The sequence below is a fragment of the Athene cunicularia genome, assembly GCF_003259725.1.
Source record: "Athene cunicularia isolate RWA chromosome 1 unlocalized genomic scaffold, athCun1 chr1_part2, whole genome shotgun sequence".
In the NCBI taxonomy this organism is placed as follows: domain Eukaryota; kingdom Metazoa; phylum Chordata; class Aves; order Strigiformes; family Strigidae; genus Athene; species Athene cunicularia.
In genome coordinates this window covers 25,676,758-25,700,145 of record NW_020799092.1, presented here as the reverse complement: position 1 = coordinate 25,700,145, position 23,388 = coordinate 25,676,758, and the positions used below count along the sequence as shown (strand labels likewise).

The following is a 23,388-nucleotide window of genomic DNA, read 5'->3' as shown; positions in this document are numbered from 1 at the left end:
CAGGGGGTCACAGCCTCTTTTAGGCATTTCCCTGCTCCGGCGTGGGGTCCCCCACAGGCTGCAGGTGGGTCTCTGCTCCCCCGTGTGCCTCCATGGTGCAGGGCACAGCTGCCTCACCACAGGCTGCGTGGGAATCTCTGCTCTGGCACCTGGAGCACCTCCTCTCCCTTCCGCACTGCCCTTGGTGTCTGCAGAGTTGCTTCTCTCTCATATTCTCACTCCTCTCTCATTGCAGTTGCTGTTGTGCAGCAATTTTTTCCCCTTCTTAAATACATTATCCCAGAAGCGCTACCACCATGGCTGATGGGCTTTGGCCTTGGCCAGTGGCAATTCAGACTTGGAGCCACTGGCACTGGCTCTGTTGGACATGGGGGAAGCTTCTAGCAGCTTATCAGAGAAGCCACTTCTGTATCCCCCCCCCACCAAAACCTTGCCACCCAGTACAGATGATTTATAGGAGAGAATGCTGCTATTATAATGAAAAATGTACATAATTTTTAGTTAGAACAAGCTCGTTTACCTATCCCTTAAATCTTGTAATCACGTTTGCCAATCCATTCTTAAGTATCTCAAGAACCTTGTAACAACTAAACATGGAGTCAACCTCTACCTTCAGTGAAATGTCAGTCCAGTAAATCCGATTGTCTGTCACATCAAAATCCAGAGCGGAAGCTTCCTTGACTCCAGTAAGTGGAATAGCCACGTTGTTGTTGTTTGTTTCTAAAGAGATTCGTCTGATATCCGCTCTCCGAGAAAACAGCAGGAAAGCTTCTGGGACAATGCAGGTCTTCATGTCGTTGATGAGCTCTAAGCCTATGGGGCAAGCGCAGCGGAGGCCTTGTGGTCTGTACAGACAGAGGTGGCTGCAGCCGCCGTTATCCTCTGCGCAAGGGTTTGTACCTAAGCACACAACAAAATCAAAAACCATCACTGCAAACCAACTGAAGTTGGAAGATGAAACCAGTCCTCGCACGCATCAACAACACTATGAGTCCTTTAAGGAATAACTATAGTTTTTCTACCTTTTATTCTCTGAATGAATTAACTTTTGTTTGGTTTTTTTGTAATCCTTTAGAGAGATGTTACACGACCTAGCTGGAAAGCCAGAATGTGTTTTCCCGGCCCCGTGAAACAAACCCAGCATTAGGGAAAGGGGTCTGGACTCCAACAGCTACTGATGCTCCTGATTCACTTGTAAGTAAGCAAGTATATGTTCTGCTGCCTTTTACCGTGCACTGGTCCAGTTACATAGCCTGATCGAGTTCCTAGAGATGAAAAAACGTGCAGATCTATTTTCATATCCATTCAACGGTCTCTTCTACTAGTAAAACAGCTCTTTGCAATACCAACTTGTGTACCTGCACATGCTGAAAACCCACCCACTAAGAGAGGCCCAGCATTACCAAACTCAATTAACCAAACAGTTGGAAAGAGGGCTGCGTTTAAAGCACAGAATCATCTCGGTTGGAAAAGACCTCGAAGATCATCTAGTCCAACCATTAACCTCCCGCTGACTAGCACATGTACCTTCGGGCATCTTGTTAACGTGGTAGCAGCAACCCAAAGATACACTTCAACTACATTTGACTAATTTCCTGGGGTATAATCCAGACATGGCAGCAAGAGGCTACAAGTTCTAACCACACAGCAGGACGTTTAGGGAATGTGATGAGTTCTGTGATGCTACAGTTACACTGCTACCAGTGTTAAGATAGCCAATGATAGCCAATTTAAAGCTGGATCCTGCTTTTTTTTTTTTTTTTACACCATGAACACCACAGGGCAGAAAGTACTTCTAATTATTTTTAAAAGATGATTTTGCAGTATGAATGTGGAAGGCAATGAACAGACTAAAACTGGCTCATTCTTAGCTTTCGCATACTGGGAGCACATGTTCGGATTACAAGATGAAAAGCTGCTACAGCTGCAGTTCCATAAACAGCTGGGCTAATCTAATAGCTGGCTGTTACAAAGAGAGGTTCTCATTTCCCATGATCCTTCTTCTCCCCTTACTGCATCCAGAGTTGTTCAGACCTATGAGCTGCTCCAATTCTCTAAGAAGCAGAAAATTACCCATTCTGGGAGGTGCCTGGTTGCTTTCCAGCTTCATATTCATTCAAGTTAGAGAACTAAAGCACCTCACAGAAGACCTACCCCATCCCATCAAACTGTGTACCACACAACAGAACTGGATTCTGCCCATTTCTAAAAATCTAACCTGCTATAAAGCGGTATCTGCGGAAGAGCACTGCTGAAATTTTCCATTTCGTTTACTTGCCCAATTAGCAGTCTCACTCACCAATTATCTGGCGGACGTTTGTAGCTTTCAGGCCCATTAGATCAGGCAGCTGATCTATGATGATCTCCCTTTCTGCTGTGCGTTTATGCACGCGTTCGATACTGCGCCTTTGCCAGTCTGTCCAGTAGACGTAATCTCCCAGCAACGTGAATCCAAAGATATGAGGCAGCTTGTCCTCCACCAGAACTCTTCGCCCAGTTCCATCAGCATTCATGACCTATGGATATACACAAACAGAATAATTCTGTCACTATTTATCGGAGATTAATTAACTAGCTGCTCCGCACTCAGAATGCAAATTTAAAAATAATCTCCTAGCCATTAAAATGCTATCAATGTCACACAGCAATCTAATTAAAAAGACAGGTACTTATTTCAACAGGTACTTATTCTAAAAGCCACAGAGGATCCCTTATGTATAAGGCTAATGAGATCGTAACATGAAATTATGACACAACATTCCTTATTATATTTGCTTTAGGAATATTATGCGTGCCTGTCAGTCATTGCCTCTTTCCTTTCTGACTTAGGTCTCTTGGTTTAAATGGCAGACGCTGTGCTTTACATGAAGACAAGCTTACAATGTCAAGAAGTCCCGGCTCAGCGTCTTGTAGTCCACAGTCCCTCCCAAGTGAGCTTTGCCCAGATTACAAACCGCAATAAGAGGAGGCCCCACATAAATTCTGGGAGGCAAAGAGTCAAGAAGATCTACAGAATATGTTTATATTCCCAAGCCTGAGTAAAGAACCAGTTTTCTATTCTTCAAAATTAAGTTCAGTATTTTTTGTACTAGAAGGAACAGTAATAGTCTGTAAATAATTGCATGTCTTTGATCAAGACACTTGAATTTACTGTGTTATTTTTCTCTACTGCTAAAAAGAAGTAATACCTAACTTCCTCAAAGAGGAACTGAAAGGATTAATTAAACATATGTTTATGCATGTTCAAGTGATCAAGTACCTTATGAATGCCAAGTATTATAAAAAGTACCATACTGACAGGAGTGAAGAGAGTCTTGTGTTTTAAGAGAAGCTTAAAAATGATTCAGCACTACAATTTAATAGAAAAGTTCCTTCTGAAATATTTCTGCTTGTTTCAAGTTTCAGTTTAAGTTTACAGCATGTATACTACCTGTCCAAAAAAAGAAAAAGAAACAAGCCAAACCACCTGAATGTAAAAAATTCCCAAAACAACGTGATCCACAAAATTCAAGATAGCATACTAATCCCTGAAACATTACAATGTCCTTCCCACTACCCAAGGATGTTCCAAGTTAAGGACTAGTAAAAGAGTGACTTACTAAAATAGCTGTTTTCAAATCTCTCTCAGTTGCCTTGTGGAATTAAGATATATAGTCAAGTCTGTATGATTTCCCATTTTTCCCCATGGCTCAAACCCAAAGATTTGTGCAATGACAACCTTCAAAATCAATCGGTTTAGTAACTCTGGCTAGATGGATGATGTTTTATGGTCAGAAGAATTTCCCTACTCATGAGAAACGAGAAGGCTATTTTGGAGCAACTCATCTACCTTTTGCCTACCCAAGCACAGATGAGGGAGGAAGGAAAGGAATAGAGAAACAGAACTGAAAGCCATTCCTTTCTCAGCGTACAGTATAATGTGCACGTTAATAAAATAGTTTTAAGTTCATTAAAAAAGCTGAAGAAAATGCTATAATCTTCACAACAATTCTATTTCTCCTTAAAACTATTCCCTGTCATAAACTTCCCGACATTACTGTACTTACTCTGAGTATGTTAGAACAGGAATTGAATCTTTATGTGCACATTTCCTACAGAAAAATGAAAGGGGTTCTACATACTTGCTGGTTTGTAGGAATAAGGAATAATAATAATAATTATTAATAATTTAACTTTTTTTAAAAAGCTCATAATTACCCTGCTTAATTGGATTTCCAAAATATCTTCAGTCTAGTAGCATATATGGCATACTTCTACTAATGCACATACATCACAAAAATAAGGTGAACGTTGCTTGGCGAAATGATTTTTTTCCCCTGCATTCTCACTAAGATACTTCAGAGAGTCAAGCACAGTCCTTGCAGCTTCGCTTCGCATTACGGTGCATTTCCCAGCCTAAAGCTGTAACTTATGTCCTTTACACACTGATAACCAAATCCAAACATAGCTTTTCCTATCACAGATTGTTTAGCTGGGCTCAGAGCCCAGTGTAATTGCCTAATTTCTGGACTTCCTTCTGAAAACAAGCCCTGCTATTCCATCTATTCTGTGTCTGAAAACTTCAGCATCTGCTGGCTCTCAATTCCTAGCAGCATGCCTCCTACACTCTGTTTTGATAAATGAGGTTGCTAAACAACAGACTAATGGCTAACTTTAGAACTAGGGACACGGATTTAACATCCATAAGATAAACTGTGACTTACAGCCCTTAAACCCACCATCCTTTCAAGAAGCCATCACCACCACCAAGCAAAAGTCATCCCCTTTTGCCTACCACGCATTTTCCAACCATAACACAGTCATCTTACATTTCTCTGATGGCTTGTTTCCCTCTCCCCCTTAAACTACAGAGATAAGCCATTTGCTTGCAACTCATTAATATATGGCAATTAGTGCTTGCTAAGCAGACCAAAAATATAAACAGAACGGATGGATGTTGCAAAGTGAGTCAACTAAAACCACACAGTAATAACCACTAAAACTTCACTATCACAAAGCAGTATTTTCAGATGCTACGCTTTTTGCCTTGTACTTATAAAAGGAAGAAGCTTCAGTATTTAAGCAGGTGCTTAACTACCAGCAAAGAGAATTACCTGGAAGGGGTATGGTATGAGACGAACTTTCTTTGGCAAACTTTAAAAGGAGAGCTGTTCAAATAAGCTTCCTCTTATATTGAAAGACAGTCAGGAAAAGAGAAGGGAGGACTTAATCCATAAGTATCTGCTTTTAATTAAATTTTGTTTTGCCACATGCAGGTTATTTTAAAAGACAGCTTTATGTCACCTAGACAAAACAGACGCCTAGCTGAAAGCACTTACACACACTTGTTACCCTACTCCTATGCATCTTACCTGAGCCCATCTGTGCAATATTACTTGATATAAACATCTGCCCACTAGCAGCCGGGTACCACCACATGCATAGTTCCACGGCAGCATGCTGTCTGCACTCACTTCGGCTGCGTTTTAGGAGATTCAAATCGAATTTCATCAGTAGGCTACGGGACCAAATAGTCTGGTGTAGGCCAGAAGGAAAATGGTAAGGGATATTGTGGTGATATATACAATAAGCACAAGGAAAAAGAAACAATCGCTAATAGACCAGTTACAATGGATTTCAGCATCCTCTTATCGCATACTGTAATTCAGGAGACAACCGAGTCCCAGCCAATGCTGCTTTCCACGTTTATTCCCCTTCTCCAGCCCCAGATGGATCAGCTCACCACAATGAAGCCTATCCCCACAGAACCCCCCATATGAGAAACCCACCTCCTGCTGCCATGAGGCAGTGTCTCCAGCGGTTTACGCTGCTTTAACCACAATGTGGTGTGGGTTTCACATTTTGAGGCCGTTCTGAATACTGCAAACCACAGTGAGAATATAGACTACAACAGGAAACAGATGTGGTACAACCACAACCACCACCTTTACTGAAAAAGCGAGTAGTTCCATGAAAAAAAAAAAATGGAACTAAGTACAAAAATGAAATGGCCTCAGAAAAAAATACCCGCTTGTAGGATAAGGGCTTTGCTTAGCCTAGAACAATGAATGAAAACCTACGGCCTCATGAAAATACAGTTTATTCAAAATAAACAAATTAATGCTGAAAATGTGGTTGCATTTTAAGATGCTGTGCTTAATGGTCAGCTGGGACAATTAAAAAACAACTTGGAAAGATTACTTTTATTTTAAAGTTACAGACATTGAACAGTGATATATTCTTAGGGTCTTTCTTGCTGTCACATCCCCTGGATTTAATTCACTCTTGGATACCAGCAATAACGGAGATAAATAGGGTAATGCAGTGAATTTACCTTTTTGATAATCTGGGATTTGAATGTATGGTAGTTGATATTTGTCACTTGATTGGTTTAAGTCTAGAGCTCAACCATTGTACCTATCCCATTTGTGAAAATAACATTCAGCTCTGGTTAGAGCTCGTGCTGGAAGCCCAGCAAAGCCATGCAGACTAGCAGTCGGCTCAGGTTTAGCAGACCAAGGCCAGCGGCAGTAGAGACTAGGCTTGTATCCATAGCTCTGAGATGGCCAGGCCACTCTTGGACCAATATCACCAATATCACCCAGCTTGACAAGGTGCCAGACAACCTCAGTGCTGATGACTCCCAGATAAGAGCACTCAGGCTCTGGAAAGAACACACTTTCCAGTGTAAAGCTGGGAGACTGTCTGTCCTGGTTTGGACTGGGATAGAGTTATTTTTTCTTCTTAGTAGCTAGAATAGTGCTGTGTTTTGGATTCGGTGTGGGATTTGGTATGAGGAGAATGCTGATAATACACTGATGTTTACAGTTGCTGCTACAAGATCAAGGACTCTCCAACTCCCCATGTCCTGCTCGTACACAGGTGCACGAGAAGCTGGGAGGGAGCACAGCCAAAGCACCAGACCCAAAGAAGCCAATGGAATATTCCAGATCATGTAACATCATGGAGGGTCAGGTCAGCTGGGAAGGAGTGGGTTCTTTCTCACTTCTGGGATGGTGGTTTCAGGCTCTTGGTTTTCAGGATCGCTGGCCAGGAACAGGCTGGCTATCAGTCAGCAGGTGGTGAGCAATCACATTGTGCATTACCCATTTGTACTTTCTGTTATTGTTACTGGTTTACTTTATTTCAATTATTAAACTGTTTTTATCTCAACCTATGGGTCTCCCTCTACTCCTCCAATTCTCTACTCCATCCCCAGGGGCAGGGGAGGGTGGGCGAGCAGTCGCGTGGTGTTTGGCTGCCAGCTGGGTTTAAACCATGACACTGTCAGACAAAGCTGATATGATTTACTCATAATTAACCTAGTGCCATAAGCAGGATGACAGTGTGCAAACCATTACCTTTCATCTTAACTCTGGTCCAACCTTTTGTGGAAAAGGGAGCCTAGATGAGATTATCTACCATCCTGTCCAGTCACATCTTGAAAACTTCCAGTGATGGGGCCTCTACCACATCCCCTGGAAGGTTATTCCAGTAAACAATTGCTCTCACTGTAAAATATTTCTTGTATTGAGACGAAACCTCCTCCAGTGCAACTTGTACCAGTTGCCCCTGTCCTCGCCCTGTGGCTCCTTGTGAAGGGAGAGCCTCCATCCTCATTGTAGTTACCCTTTAAGTATTGGAAAACTGTGATGAGGTCCCCTCGAACCTTCTCTTCTCCAGTGGAAAAAGACCTAAATCCTTCAGTCTTTCCTCCGAGAGCAGGTTCTCCACCCCTTCGATCATCTTTGTGACCCTCCTTTGGCCCCTCTCCGGTCTGTCTGCATCTTTTTTGAATTGTGGGGATCAGAGCTGGACACGATGCTCTCTACACGTGAACTGACAAGCACTGAGTAGAGTAGGATGATCACATCTCTATCTCTGCTACCAATCCTCTTGCGGATGCAGCCCAGGAACCAATTTGCCTTTGCTGTGCAGCAGCACACTACACCCATGTTCAGCTCATTGTCCACCAGGACCTGCAGGTCCCTTTCAGCCAGGCTGCTCCCCAGCCCCACAGATCCCAGCCTACACTGGGCTCTGGGGTTATGTCAACCCATGTGCCTTGCACTTGTCTTTGTTAAACCTCACCTAGTTCTTGCTATCCTGCTCTTCCAGCCTGTCCAGGTCTCTCTGGAAAATGGGTCTCCCTTCAGACACGGCCACCACGCCACCCAGTTTCGTGTCATCAGCAAACGTGGTGAGGGTGCTTTCAATCCCATCACCCAGATCATTTATGAAGATATTGAACAGCATGGAGCCCAGTATCGATCTCTGGGGGAGCCCACTTGTGACAGGCTGCCAGCTGGAATGAAAATCACCGATCACCACCCTCGGAGTGAGGTCTGAGAGGCAATTCCCTACCCATCTCACAGAGCACACATCCAGACTTTATCGTAACAGGTTGTCTAGGAGGAGGCTGTGGGAAACAGCATCAAATGCTTTGCTGAAGTCCAGGCAAACAACATCCATTGCTCTCCCCAGGTCAACAGAAAATGTTATTTTGTTGTAGGAGGTGATCAGGCTAGTCTGGAATGATTTGCCTGTGGGAAATCAATGTCGGCTTTTCCCAATGACCTGCTTTGTTTGGCTTGCACGTTTCTAGGAGAACTCTTGCCAGGGACTCAAGTAAGACTAATAGCCCTGTAGTTTCCTGGGTCCTCTTTTCGATGTAGTTCTAAATAATCAGGGAGCACGTAAGTATCATGCACGTTAAGCTCGCTCTTTGGATGATTGAAACAGAGGAAATGAGTAATCAATTAAAATTTAGAAAAAACAGCTGGTAACATGATTTTCAAAAAATAAAAGATTACTTACAAGAATGGAATAGGCCTCTGTGACAGACTGAAAGCCCCCAGCTACATCACAAGATGTTGCCAGAACTTTATTTCAGACACATCAGAAAAACAGAAAAACCCAATCCAAACAACTTTCTCTAGCGCTGTTTATTGATTTTAATAATTTCAGATACAAAGTAAGAATAACTTGAATCTAAACCCTGATTTTTAAAATTGACAGCCGATTTTTGGACAAATGACGGAAAACTCAGCCATCTATTGGTTCCTGAACTTCAGCACCTTTACCAGTACCAGCTTACTGATCCTCAGATGGGCCAAGAGGTCCCTCAGTTGCCCTGCTCAAGTACTACTGCCATCACTGTGCCAGCTCTACAAAACTTCTAGCAGGAACCACAGCTGGAAACCATCTCTCCCCACTGAAGGATGCAATTGTAGCACTTACCTTCCTTCTGAAAGGATAAGGAACCTGAGAGTGTTCTGATTTGGTGGCAATGCTTTGCAGGTCACGTGTCCCACAAATGCAGAACGCTACACCTTGGTACATGCTGAAATACACTCCCAGATATATAGTTATTTACCTTACAGCATGAAAAAAAGCCAGCCATTTGTCACAGACCTATACGAAGGACGTCACACACACACACACAAAAAAAAGGTAAACTCTTCCAGAGCAGTCCTTAAAACTCTTGAGTAATTCTAATGACAAGTTGGGTTTCTTGCAATAGCTTGAAAGAGCAAAAAACCATATCAGAAAGCACTACCACCTTCATAATTTCAACACAGGACATGCTAACGCACTCTAGGAATGTGTACAACTGAAAAACGATGAAGTGAAAAGGTAAATTTCTCATGAGTTTGATCATTAACACTGATCTGCATAAGACAATTGCAGAGAAGTATTACTGTAAGACAGCTGTGAAATACTGAATTCAATATATATATATATCCCAGATATTTCAACATACCATAGGAAAAGATCTTGAACAAGGCCTGCATTATACCTGAAATAGTTTAGGAATATTCAAGGTCTACAATTAGTTACTTTGGCTCTCGTTACCCAATGATAATTTATAAGTTTTCAATGTGCTGTTTGGCTGATGCAACACATATTGACTCAGTTCATGACACTTAATCCAGGTTATGACTGTTCATCTTCCACCTCAATGTACATGAATCTTACTATACCAGAAAAATGAAAAACAACACTAATTTGGTTAAAGAAAAAAACAAACTGGGGCACCATCTTTTGTAAAATAACTCTGAAAGATAACTAGAATGTCTTCTCAACATTACATTAACATTTTTTTCAGATTATGTATTTTCAACTTGCCTCTTTAAGCAACACAAACGGACCAGAATGATTTTGCTGTTATGGCTGCAGTAATATAATAAAATTAACACATGTATCTACTATAAAACAGCAGCTCTAAGAGATTAAAAAAGGGACATCTTGTCTAAATTTCCAATTTTATTAGTTGTTCCCTCTAAAAAAAAATAAATTCCTGATCAACTATACTCTCTTTGACTAAGCAATTGAAACTTTCAACGCAGCTGGAGGAAGTTATCCTGTGTCATTAATTTACTGTTAACAACATTTTCCCTCAATTCCAAAACATTAAGGAATGCTTTAGATATGAAATGGGAAGTCATCTCTTCACTGCAGTGAAATCCCGAGAAATCAGCAGAAGGGATACCTGGAACCCTTGATATTTGCTTCAGAAGTCAAATGCCTCCAGACAACTCCACAATTTCTTACTGCTAATTGTTTTATAATAGCCATTACCAATTTCTAATTTAACAGTTCCCCAGCACCCTCAATTTCCTTTTGAGCTCTAATAATTTTTCCAAAGAATTCAAAATATATTTTTCCTGAGCATGGATAATATTCCTAATAGGACTGCAGTGAAGATAAATACGTAAAAACAGAATAGAGATTAACTTCATAAATAGTCCTTTCTATCATGCTGCAGACACTGTTATAAGCTTATTTCTTTCACAATAGGACAACTTTTCTAGCTCACTGATCAATCAATGCCAACAGCAGAACTGTTTTCTCAGCGATGGAATTTAATTTTAGAAACAATCGGGTGGGTTTTCAATGGAACAGCTCAAGTCAGGTGAAGTGACAAGCAGGCAGGGAAAGGAGTCTATAACCATTGTGACAATCAAATATGACATCTCCTAGGCAATCTTGTGCAATACAAAAAAACACCCCTGCATTTCTAAGAAACAGGCTAAGACAAAAAATTGAGCCAAAATGATGAATAGGATGAAAAGAGAGGTTTTAACGGGAAAAAAATAGAGGATCCTTTCAGAAGATTCAGAGGTGAAATAGGTGAATAAAGATGCTTGGCTATGGAAATTAATGTTGGTACATTATTAATACACAGGGTGGAGTGGCAACAGTCCGAGGGTGTTCTGGTATGTGGGCATAGGTTACAGGGGTACAAAGGAAGCGAATTACTGTGATTTTGCAACTTACTATTTGTCAACTAAGTCCTATGAGCAACCGTACACACATTTCCCAGGAAGCAAAGGAGACTAGCCAAGACCAGCCAGAACTCTCACAGTGGTTTGGGGAACAATTTTACAAGATTATAATCAGCAACACAACTTCTAATGCTCTTGCACATAGACAAACCCCTCTGTTCTCAGCTCTTCCATCCCAAGGTACTTACTTTCAGTACCTTGCCCCAGGAACTTACTATTTTTAATATGTTCTCTATCTAACATGGTGCTTTCCAGACTCCTTTGTAAGCAAATATAATTGAGTTTTCTGGAGAGAGGAAAAAATGTGGGAAGTTTGCTGTTCTTCTGGCACATCCAAGTGGTCCAATGAGTGACTCAGCCAGTGCAAAGCTGGGGGGGGGGGATCTGGGATACTTTCTACTTTAGGTGGCTGTAAGCTATTAAGTTGATTCAACTGTTCCCTTCACTAAACCAATCCCAAGGGTCTCTGCATGTCCAAAAGCTTGTTTTTCCACCATATACATTTACCTGCCTAATAAAAGGTATTAGATTTCTTATAATCCTTCTCTCACAGACCACAGCAAAAGTTGCAACATCATGAATAGCATCAGAAAAAAAATTTAGGTTAAGACGACAAAAAAAAAAATCTCAGAGCAAAATAAAGAACCTGTGTGAAGACAGCTGAATAATTATCGAGAAGGATCACAAGCTCACGTGAATGTTTCTGGAAAAGCCCAGGTCCAAGATCAGTACAATCTGTTTTGTACGTTAACGCAACTAACTTTGGGAGGAAAAAAAAAAAAAAAGCCAGAATATTGGAGAGTAAGGGATAATAGACTGAGAAACAGCAGTCAGCTGAATCAGAAATGCAGAAGATAGCTCAGTATCTCTTCAAATCACTCTGCAGCTTGCCTTCAAATATTATTTTAAGTATGTCAGACTCAGTGAGGTCAGATGATGGCTCTAGTTGTTTTAGTCTGTGGGATTTTTGTGTTTTCCCTTAGGTAACCGATACTGACTGCCAGTAGAGGCTTGTTACTTTCTAGATGAGACAACAGTGTAAACTAACATACAGTTTCCTAACTCCAGTGGGAAAAATCTAGGAAGCACGTATGACACAGTAGTGGGATCCAAATGTTGTACTTCAATCAGCTCCATGCTGGGCCACTGGGAGCCATCAGGCTTACAGAGCTATCATTAGCAAAACAGGACTGCTCATCTGTTAGCAAAGCTTTGTCAGAAACATCTCTGAATTTCCAAGGTTGGAAAGTCTCGGTCAAGATGCATAGATGCAAGCAACAACCGAGTCTGAGAAAGGTGAAATTTTACTATTAACAATAACGTGCAAAAAAGGTGATAGAAGCCAGCACAACTTTCTGCTTGAACGTGTCTCAAGTGTGGGCATCTGCCTCTGACACGGCCGCTCCAGGCTCTCCTTAGAGGTAACAGAGAAGAATACGTATTTTTAGGGTAGGACTCATCCAAACTATTCTAAACATTTACTTCAGGGTAAAGCAAGGCACGCTGCAGAGGTGATGACTTCTATCATTTTCTATAAAGGCAACATAAGGCAGTTCACTGAGCCGAAGGTATCTACATCTCATCAGATGAAAACCAGCCCCAGATTTCAGGGAGAAATGCACATCTATGACACAAGAACCATTTTAAAACTGAATGTCAAAGTGTTCGGTAATATCATAAAATTTTTAGGGCAGTAATTTCACTACTTAGAAAAATACCATGCTTGGCACCCAGATCAGTGTCAGGTTACCCCTGGACAAGAGTTGTGGCTCTATCTACCCCAAACCTTCCCCCTTGGTATCTTCTTTCTGTGGCGAGGCACTGGGAACCTCCCCTCTTCCATTAAGCATGACAGCCTGTTGATAGCAGATCCCTCAGGACTTCGCTGGGAACTCGTCAGCACAAGTGGTTTGTACTGGGTGTCTCAGTAATCAAACTTTTCACATTTCAGTTTTATTTATATATTCTCAATTTATCAAAAGCAATAAAAAGTTGACTTTTTAATGTTCCTGAAATGAAACCGGCGTGGATGTTTCATCTTTTTCACTTGTACATTAAAACACTCGGAATAGCTACAAAAGGTACATGCCTAAGTGACAATTCTGTAGCACCACGCTCAAAAGCCAAAGCAAAAAAGGAATTTAACTTTTTAACAAGCTTACAATGCCAGAAGGTCCTCGCTAAGCATTTGGGGTAGAGAGATAAGAGGCCACTCAAATTCTTGTACCCAGCTCTTTGACAGTCAGGAGACCTTACTAATATGTGGTCTGTGGCTGTGATTTGTTTGCTTTGTAATATAGTTTTCCTATCTTGGTCTGCATCACGAAATTTAATTCTTCCCTAAGCTCATTCAGAAGTTCAAAAGAAATCTCCCAAATGGAAATTATACAACGTAAAAACTATTTTTTTTTTTAAAAAAAAAAACATTAAGCCCTTACTCTACTACTAATGTCAAAAATCTGCAATTTTTCTTACTGCAGGCCCAGCAGGCGTTAAGAAATAGCCGAACATTCCCTGACAAAATAAACTTTAAATTTCTGAAGCTGGGACGGAGTAGAGGGATCTGCCCCTACCCTCTGCAGCACATACTTGCTGTTATTTGCTGAATGAAGTTCCCAAGTGCCACAACTATCCAAACCAGGTGGACAAAGAACTGTGGCCAAAATTAAAGAGCAAAGCAACTTCAAGAATTTGTTTCAACTACCTTACTTCTCATACCTGCAAAAGCTTAAGGCAAGTACACAAAAGCAGCCGTGTTCAACAGCTAGGAATTCAATGGTTTCTGCTTCTCAATTTTCAAACCTCTGCTTCAGAGTAGGGTGGATGGGGTAGGAGCAGTAATCAGGCTTACAGGTCATCAGCATTTCACAATACAAAGACTAATGCTATGAGACAAAATTTCCCAGTCAGAAAATAAATGGTGAATGCTTAGAAAACAAAATTTCCTTATTAGGGTGGCGGTAAAATTGAGGGAGTTGTCATCAGAGGAAAATGTAGCCCTGCAATTTCAGGATTAGGATATGAATTAGAGCATTCTCTAGATGCCAAGCTATTAGCTCCTAGGTCAAAGACAAAAAGGTCCTCTCTGTTCAAGATTTTTGTGCTCAAAAAAGTCTTCGCAGCATCCGCTTTCTCTTGTCCGACAAGGCTGGGTTCTGAAGACTTGTGTGTGCTTATGCTGAAAAACAGCAGGATGTAAGACTTTCCATATTAATCATGAGGATTACCCGAAGTAATGCCAGGCACGGCTAATAGATTTGGGAATGAAGAAACACTTCAAGTTAGAGCTGCACTTAAAAATCACTAGATAATTGTTGGATCTGCAGAGAAGGCAGTCCTTTCTTTAGACTCACCACTAGTAGGTGTAAGTGGGTGTCATCTCTGGCTCTGAGAATGGAGAAATAGGAAAGAAGATGAATAAAGAAAAATGAAGCAAAGACTGAAAAATTGTGAGAAATCAGCCGTATCATCATTATTTCCTCCTAATGCACACAGCCACACACGCACACAGATATTTATAATTGCTTTATCAATACGAGCTTTGCTGACCATTTCAAATCCAACCTATGCCTTAAAACAGGTAGCGTACGTGCTCAGAAGACAAATATTCACTTGAGCAGGAAAACATAAGACCAATTCAACAGAGCAGATCATACATTTTTAACCTCATAGCACGGCAGGAAAATGCTTTAAACCTGTAGCAAGTCAATGAGAAATCTTCCCTACTGGTAAGCACAATAGCAGCCATCCATTTCAATAGAAGTTTATCAGCAGTGAAACCTGACCGAGATAAATGACGAAGCTGTTGAGCCACAGCCTGCTTCTGCCTGCTGCAGGCTGCCAGATAAAATGGGAACAAAAGCTCCCTGCTGTACCCCCTACCAGTCTCCATTAACCCCTGCTGATGCTTTATTATCGTCTGGGGGCTCCAGAACAGCATAGCATGAATCAGTGTGTAAAAAATAAAAAATAAAAAAAGCTCATATGTAGCACAAACAAACCAGAGACATTGCTTGCAAGAAACATTCATTTTGGTAGCACTGCAATTAAATAATGGTTCTGAGGAATTCCACATACTTGGGGGGAGTGGGGGTGTGTGTGGATTTTACAACGTATGTAAAATCATGCTTGGAAAAACTACTTAAAGGCAAGTATAGAAACATGTTTCTCTCGCTTTTAACCCACCCCCCTCACAAATATATACAAACACATACAGGCAAAGCAGGGACCAGGCACATAATTCTGAAGTCTTCACGGCCAATCCAAGTTCCCATCTTTTGATCCTGTCACAAACATCCTCTTTGTTACACCTCCTCCAGTGTCCGTTCTCCAAATGTAAGTTTAAAGCATTTAAGGAAGGTCAAAGTATCTTCTACTAAACTGATATAAAAAAATGGATGGGAAGGGCAGGGAAAGTGTAACAAATCTCCTCAGGATTCATGGTTGCCATAGGAGAGAAAGGCAGTGGGACAAAAAGCAAAGACTTGAAATGTTAGTCATATTTTAGCTAGATTTAGATAGCATCACTGCAGCCTGAGATTTCTGCAGCCTACCATAACAAAGTCGGTCTCTCATAAAAGATTACAGAGTCCACACAAGATCCTGGGGAAAATTCGCTAAGATTCATCAGTAAAGAAACTCACCACTACATCTGCATTACTTAGCACACTGGAGGTGGGGGGAGATTCAGACTGAACCATTCTCTTGGACAAACACCTCTTCATCCTACAGAGCCTTTTCCATGCTTTATTAATTACAGAAGCCACACTGAACTCACACTCTGTTCTATCGCTATCAGGGGTCATCGATTTTCAACCCATTTCTGCCCCTCTACAGTGAGGTTAGCAAGCAGCAATATTACACCTAAGGAAGAACACATAATTTTTCCTAAAGCTAATGCAACAAGCGAACAGACTAAAGACTCCCCAGACCTTCAGGGAATAGAATGGCCTCAACACAGGAAAAGAGAGAGGCTGTATGGGTTCAGTCCAAGGGTCCACCCATCCCAGTATTCTGTGTCAGAGAATAATCAAAACTTACACCTACAGAACAGCATAAAGCAAATCCATACTGAAACTTTTCAAGACAATTCTTTCATTCTACAGCAATTTACAGTTCAGTGATTTGTGGTTCAGAAGGCAATTCTATTTTCTAGTAAACTGCAGTGGAATTCCCTTCCACAGACTTACCCAGTCTTCCCAACAGCATATGTAAGCTTTTAACATCCACAACCACTTCCACAACTTCCCACGCGCTGTTTGAAGATCCATCTGCTTTTGTTTGTTCTGCACCCATCACCTGCAGATTTCTTCTATCAAAAAAATTGTGTGGGTGCAAGTCCTGTTCACCTTATCCATAATTTATTTTATAGATCCCTGTCACATACCCCTAAATTAACACCTTCTGCAATAAAATTTTAAAAACCAAAATCCTCAAACAAACTAAAATCCAAAACCACCAAAGAAAAACTGTGGGAGAATTTCTTCTCTGTTGCTTTAAAGGCTTTACCCAGAGACTTTTTCAAGATTTTCTGCACACCGGTAAGAGTTAACAAATGTTAACTTGTTATAAAGAGTAACAGCAGTAAAATCATAGCTCTAACACTTGGAGCCTCATAGAAAAAAAAACAAAAACAAAAAAACCCTAGTAATTCTAAAATCTTAAGATAATGGATCTTCTCTGATGCCCTGCATAGATGTTACATGACAACCTGGAACAAACTCATTCTGCTGGCTCACATTGGTTTAAAAACAATGAAATGGAAATTGTCCTAGCTGACTTTGTGCCAGATCAGATATCTTCTGTCCTGCCATAGACATTGTAATGTTGGGATAAACATCATATCATGTGTTCTAGTCAGTTTGACAGAATTGCAGCAAGGAGCTCATGCCCCATCTAGATGAAATTTTCTATCACAAACTGATCCAGCACTGAACAGAATCATTATTAATGAATAGAGAACCATGGTCTGAGTAAGACTGAAATGCATGAAAAAAAATCTCAGTGTTTTGGCAAGCATGAAAGTGGAGAATGCCCAACTTTCCTTTTGCAAAACACATTGAAATCCAAGACAGTATCAGGGCTGAAGTGTTCAATCTGTTATAAATAAATTTCTAGGCACGGCTAAGGCTCTTTTTGCCCTCTTTTCTCAAAGCTGGTACAATGTTAGCTGAATTACAGACTATAAATCTTGTTTTCAGGACACAGAAAACTGTGCTCCCTGGGGCTCTCCCATGGAGTGCTTCAAAGCAACTCACCTTGCAGGACTGGAGTTGACTCCGAAGGAGAATAAAACAGTTACGTGACCTCCCAGCACAACGCTGTGACTTCACACTGACTTATTGGGAGTTAGAAATATATAAAAAAAATATTTCATAGGGCTAGAAAAGATACTGTGCCTAATGTAAGTGCTGAAAATTATTTGCAACGGTAAGGAATGACTAAGCAAAGCTGTAATTCATCAAAAGAAAGGTAAATCTACAAAGGTTAGCAAAGGCAGATGGTGCTACCATGCACCAGGTAGTAGCCAAGTCTCCTACTTCCAGATAAACTTCTGCCTTTTGATAGTAAACTGAACAAATACTAAACAAAACTATTTTCTCAAAGACTGACAGAGATAATAAACGTCAAATTTGTTCCATAAATGTTATACAACAAAATAAACACAAGATTTTCAATGTGGGATAGAAGAAAAACAGCTTGCCCTTTTTTTTTTTTTCCCTTCAATTAAAAGTTTCAGCAGAACATACCAAAAAGAAAGGAAAAATCTATCCCCTTACTGGAGGCCTAATAAAACAAGGGAGATGTGAAGTATAGAGGATTTATGAGAGTACAAATAATTATAAATTATATGTGAAATGGGATTTCTTTAAAATATGTTGTACTAGCATCTAAGCTGAGCAAGACAAAGAATGAAAGACCAATTTTTTTAACCTACACACATTACTCCCACTAAAAAGCTATTTTCCCTGATGACTTAAGAATTGCCTTATTTAACAAATTCTTATTATCCATTCTTAAAAAGAGGGATCTACTACATGGATATCATTTCCATTTTACACACAGAAGATGAATTGTTCCTTAAAGCACAAATTACCCCACTGCCCTTTTGGGCTCTACCAGAATTTGAACACCTAGAAAAGTAGAGTAACTCCATGGAATTAAAAATGCAGATGCAATTACAAACCTCTATTTTGTCTGTTTTGGCATCTCCCCAGTATATTTTGCTTTCGGCATAATCCAGTGCCAGGCCATTTGGCCAGCCAAGAGAAGTATTCACCAGCACAATTCTGTCTGAGCCATCTAGCGCTGCCCTCTCGATCTTTGGGATTTCTCCCCAGTCAGTCCAGTACATGTACCTGCAAAGGAAACAAAATCTTAAGATTTAAAATTTTAATCCAAACTTCCAATATTCACACAGCTTCTTCTGGACTCCTCTTCCCCGAAACCACATTGCACACAGAACGGTACCTTTATAAGTCAAATATATTTCCTCACCTAAGTAAGGATGCCCAAACCATTCAGAAAGCATCAATGTGTAAAATAAACCTGGATAAACCTGGTCCCTTTGCACGAAACTCCTGTATCAGTTTGCTCAGCAAAACAACATAAGCAGTGCTATTAGCTAGAATAAATGAACAGATCCACACAGTCCCGCAAAATATTTTTTAAAAGGAGAATAAAACAAAGACATGGCTTTGTTTTATTCTCCCAGATGGCTACCCAGGTGGTCAAAACAGAGTAGTCCCTGTGCCTCAGAGCCTTATCTTTCAAAGAATTCCAGTATCGAAGGCTCAGAAGTTTATCATTGCACCCCATTATCTGCATACAGGTAGACATAGGTATCTTTTTTAGATGACTAATATTTAAAAAAAATGCTCACAAACAGCTCCTCACCCAACCATGGGATCCAGCACAATAGCTCTGGGTTCTTCCAGGTCTTCCGATATTAAGATTTTTCTCATGGTCCCATTAAGCCTTGTCACTTCAATCCGGTCTGTGCCAGTGTCAGTCCAATAGAGATTTCGGGCAACCCAGTCCACAGCAATGCCATCAGGATGTGCAATCTGTGCCGTGACAACAAACTGACTACCTGACCCATCAATGAACGACCGGCGGATGGCCCTAACTTCATCATCAGTCCAATAGATGTATCCTTCCAGGGGATCAAAGTCAATGGCGATGGCATGACGGATGTCCTCCAGTGGCAAAACTATGTCAGTAAAATCTGGGGTGTCTAAGGAAATTCGCCTCAAATCTGTCCGGCGGGCTAGAAGCAGGAGTTCAGTGGCACCTGCATGAATAAGGCAAAAAACACAACCATCTTACAAACAATGTGCAGTGAGCCTGTAAAGAATGAACCTGATTCTGTACCATGTGGTACAAGCCAGTCCAGCTGCCTTGATTTCACAGGACTTAACCAAACCGATGGGCACCAGCAGAGAATTCCACACCAGCACTTCAAAGGTGAGGTTATTCTTCTGCAGAACAAGTCAGATGTGTTTACAGAGAAAATTCAGTGGTCATGTTGGACACATTTTCTATCGATATCGTTCCCTCCAAAGGTAGTAAAATAGATATGCAGTGACTGTGCTGCTATTTTATGCAAATCAACAGATGGCCTGCAGCCTCTTAGATGAAAAATTAATTCTATAAATAATTTACCGACTGTTTGCTATTGTTGGTACAGGGGACAATCATGACAAACAAGCTGCGTGTTTCAACACTATCCTTAGAAGGAAGGGAAAAAAAAAAAAAAGTAACACAGAACGTCACAAGTAAGTCTCCTCTGAGAAACTCCTATCAGAGAAATCAGTTTGGGGAACTGATAACTGCCCAGTGACCACATGAAGCAGGAGAGCTCTCAGCTTCTCCCACATCTGTTGAGAACAAGCTTATTGAAGACATGAAGATAAACAACAGTGAATCTTATAACGCGATTTTGAGCTGAAGCATGCAAAAGCCATGCTGGCTTGTAGGTCAAAAGTCAGAATCACAATAAATAACTAAGATCACCTTGCAGTGCAGATGATTTTCACGTGAGGCAACACAAGCTGTTTAATGGTGCATGTGCTGGGGATCTGCTCAATGACAGATGTCTATTTAATTCATTCTCATTTCTACTCTGTGTCACTAAATTTCAATGTAATGGAGGATAAACAGCTACCACACCCCATTCCAATTAAACTGGCTTATCAGTTTGGAGTCTCAAGGAGATAAGAGCAGCTTGGGCCTCAGGGAAGCCTGAGCTAAGGTGAAAAATGTGTCCATCCTAAATGCAGGGAAAGTGTGTTGCAAAGACTCTCCTCAAACAGTGCGGGGAAAGGGTTTGGCAGGGACTGATGTAGGTGTGAGGACAGAAGGAGGGGGTGAGGGGAGGTTTAGGAAAATAAATACATCAACATCTTGGAGAAAAAGAGCCATCACCAAGGCACATTCTGTCCACGTCTTGATCTTGATTTTGCAGAGGTAAAAATAAGGGCTAGAAGACTGAAAGAGCAACAACTAAAGCAAGTAGGTTGCTGATAAAAAAAGAATTTTGGTGTCTGATGCCAAATTTCTTTTTAAAAAAGTCAGTAATTGTTGGTGCTAGATGAAATCTCACTGCATGCCAAACTTTGGAAAGATGCCAAAGCAGCCACTGCTCCATTTACAGCAAGTTTAGCACATTAAAAAAAAAGATATCTAAGGCACTTCCACACTGCTGCAAGAAACAGCACTTTTCAACAACAGAAGTTGAGAATATTATTACAAGTGTTCCTGGTTGGTAGTCCAGAACAGATTCAGATTAGCTTTGGGATCCCGTGTCCTAAAACACCTTGTGTTCAGAAACACATGTACATGCTACTCAATTGTTCTTCTAGTGAATAACTCTTATGCATTAATTAACATCAGGAAGGGGGAACCTGTAATTACATGTCTATGTATCCTTCAAAATAACCTAAAGCATGTGACATAGCAAATGGAAAACAGGCCTGTTTGTAAGATATTTTTTTTTTTATAATTACAGAAGCAACAGATCTTGTCACGACAGTCTATACGTACATCTGTATTTGTTGCTACTGAGTATATCAATTCAGCATCAAGATCCAAGCATTCAGCTGCATTATGGTCGCACAAAGTATTAATGCATAACTAATCCCTAATCATGGCTCAAGAAAGAAAGGAATCCCTAGTACTTTCTTTTTTACTAACTTCACAGTCATTTATACAACTTACCTTCTAACCAAGACTATGAAAATCATATTAAAAAACCCAAACCGTAATACTTTTTTCACACTATGTAGTAAAACTAAGGTTGAGAAAATGCGCTAACCTGAGATTTTTAAATAGTTAGAAAGCTATATATATATATATTCTACCATACAAAGAAAAAGTGTAAGGCATAATTTAAAAATAATTTGTGCTCTAGCTGTAGCTGACAGTCATTTTGAAGACCTGATGTCAGGTCCCCAGAAAGACTTGGTTGAGTACAATCATGCCTTTGCTGATACTCACCCTTAAAATTGACCAATTGACCTTCCAATTCTTCTCAAAGATGACCCATTTCAACAGCTTCAGTATCCTGCTTTCGGGTTGCAACACTGCCGCTTAGTCAAATAACCCAGTGTCTGAACTACAATTCAGCATTGGGAAATGACTGGCTTTCACCTAACCCGTGCTGCACTCTGGATCCCTGAGCTAATAATTTCATGGTCTTTATCTGGGGACTTGGCTAACATTCCAGCCCCCAATCAAACACCACCCCCACCCCTCCAATTGAGCAATAAAAAGCTTAAAGCTTACTTTAGAGCGATTACCCACCCATTTGCAAACCGACACCTCAGCTGCTTAGTTAGATCACCAGTCATTCTGTCCAGGAAAAAATAATAAAAATATTTGAGCAGCAGAGAAGCATCTCACCTCAAAGTAGGTTGAGGGAAAGATTATTCTGAATGCTTCACGCCTGCCCTGACAATAGTGAAAATAGCAAATGCAAGAGCTGGGCATATTTATGGACTGATCCTGTTACCACCTTGATAGAACTCAAAGATAAAAGATGGTCTCAAAACTAAAACAATTTGCTCAGTTGTACAAAGTTTATCTGGCTACGCACTGACCCACCACTCAAGAGGACTGCTCAAGGTACACAAGGTTGCCAAGACAGAACAATCAATCGATTTTGTTCACTTCTACTCTAAGCTGAACTGTGACACCAGGATCTCCAGACTTCTTCACTCCGCCTCTCCAAGAAATTCCCTGCCTCTAATGATGAGCAAGATGGAGAGCACCATGGGGATGGAATCATATATCAAAGGAAAAAAAAAAAAGGAACGAAAAGACAGGAAAAGATAATGCAGGTTGCATGCCAGCATCATTTTTTTTTTTTCTTTTCAATCTATCAGCACTTACTGGGAGAGACTGGAATAAGCCATGAACATATAAACCACCTCAAAACTCAACTGGCTCAACCCTTCCAAAAGGTGCATGGAGACTGCAACCAGAGCACTGACCTGAAGCAGTTCTTCCTCTAGACACCTTGGACTGCACACACAAGGATGAAGTGGCCTAGACAAACACACAGAGACTTGGAGGAGAGTTTATTGCCCACGCTGCTGTCCTCTGTCTAACTACTGGCGATCTCCGCTGCACCCAACGCAAGCATGCCTGAAGACCCAAGCGCATCTCAAATCTGTATGGCTTTGAATTTGAACCCATCGACTGCTGGGTTTGAGGGCACAGACCCCCACCAGGTATGCAGGGTGTGTGCTCACAGCCTGCAAAACACTCGCAAGGCAGAGTAAGCAGATGGCTTTCCCGTATACAAAGTCAGGTCATTCTGCCTACCCTTGGGGCTGGTCTCCAACACAGTCCTAAGTGCTCTCAGCAAACTGTAATTGATTTTTTAAAAAAATCCCTCCCAAACTATTCAAACTGGGGACCAAGCTCAAGATTCTGTGTTGCAGTGACTCAAGTTAAGGGGTATTGAGGATAGTTAGCAATTTTTCTAAAATCAAGTCCCTTGCTTAAGATGTCTAAATATGGACATAAAAGCTGTACTCCAGACTCTTTTTTGAGAGCTTTAGCCTACTTTTATTAAGCACTTTGAAAGCTGGGATTACAAGCTCATGGATGGTGCATT

General features: G+C 40.9%; 1 protein-coding gene across 2 annotated transcripts in view; it reads right to left on the bottom strand.

The window, feature by feature from the left end:
• LRP6 (LDL receptor related protein 6) overlaps positions 1-23,388 on the bottom strand; it is a 106,664-nt gene that overhangs the window by 30,976 nt on the left and 52,300 nt on the right. For both annotated transcript variants that reach the window (XM_026867898.1, XM_026867897.1), the window contains 4 exons: positions 19,164-19,560; positions 18,454-18,625; positions 2,300-2,516; positions 611-900 (listed from right to left, as the gene is read on the bottom strand). In XM_026867898.1, coding sequence (XP_026723699.1) covers positions 611-900; positions 2,300-2,516; positions 18,454-18,625; positions 19,164-19,560 — 1,076 coding nt within the window. The remainder of the gene's footprint in view (positions 1-610; positions 901-2,299; positions 2,517-18,453; positions 18,626-19,163; positions 19,561-23,388) is intronic.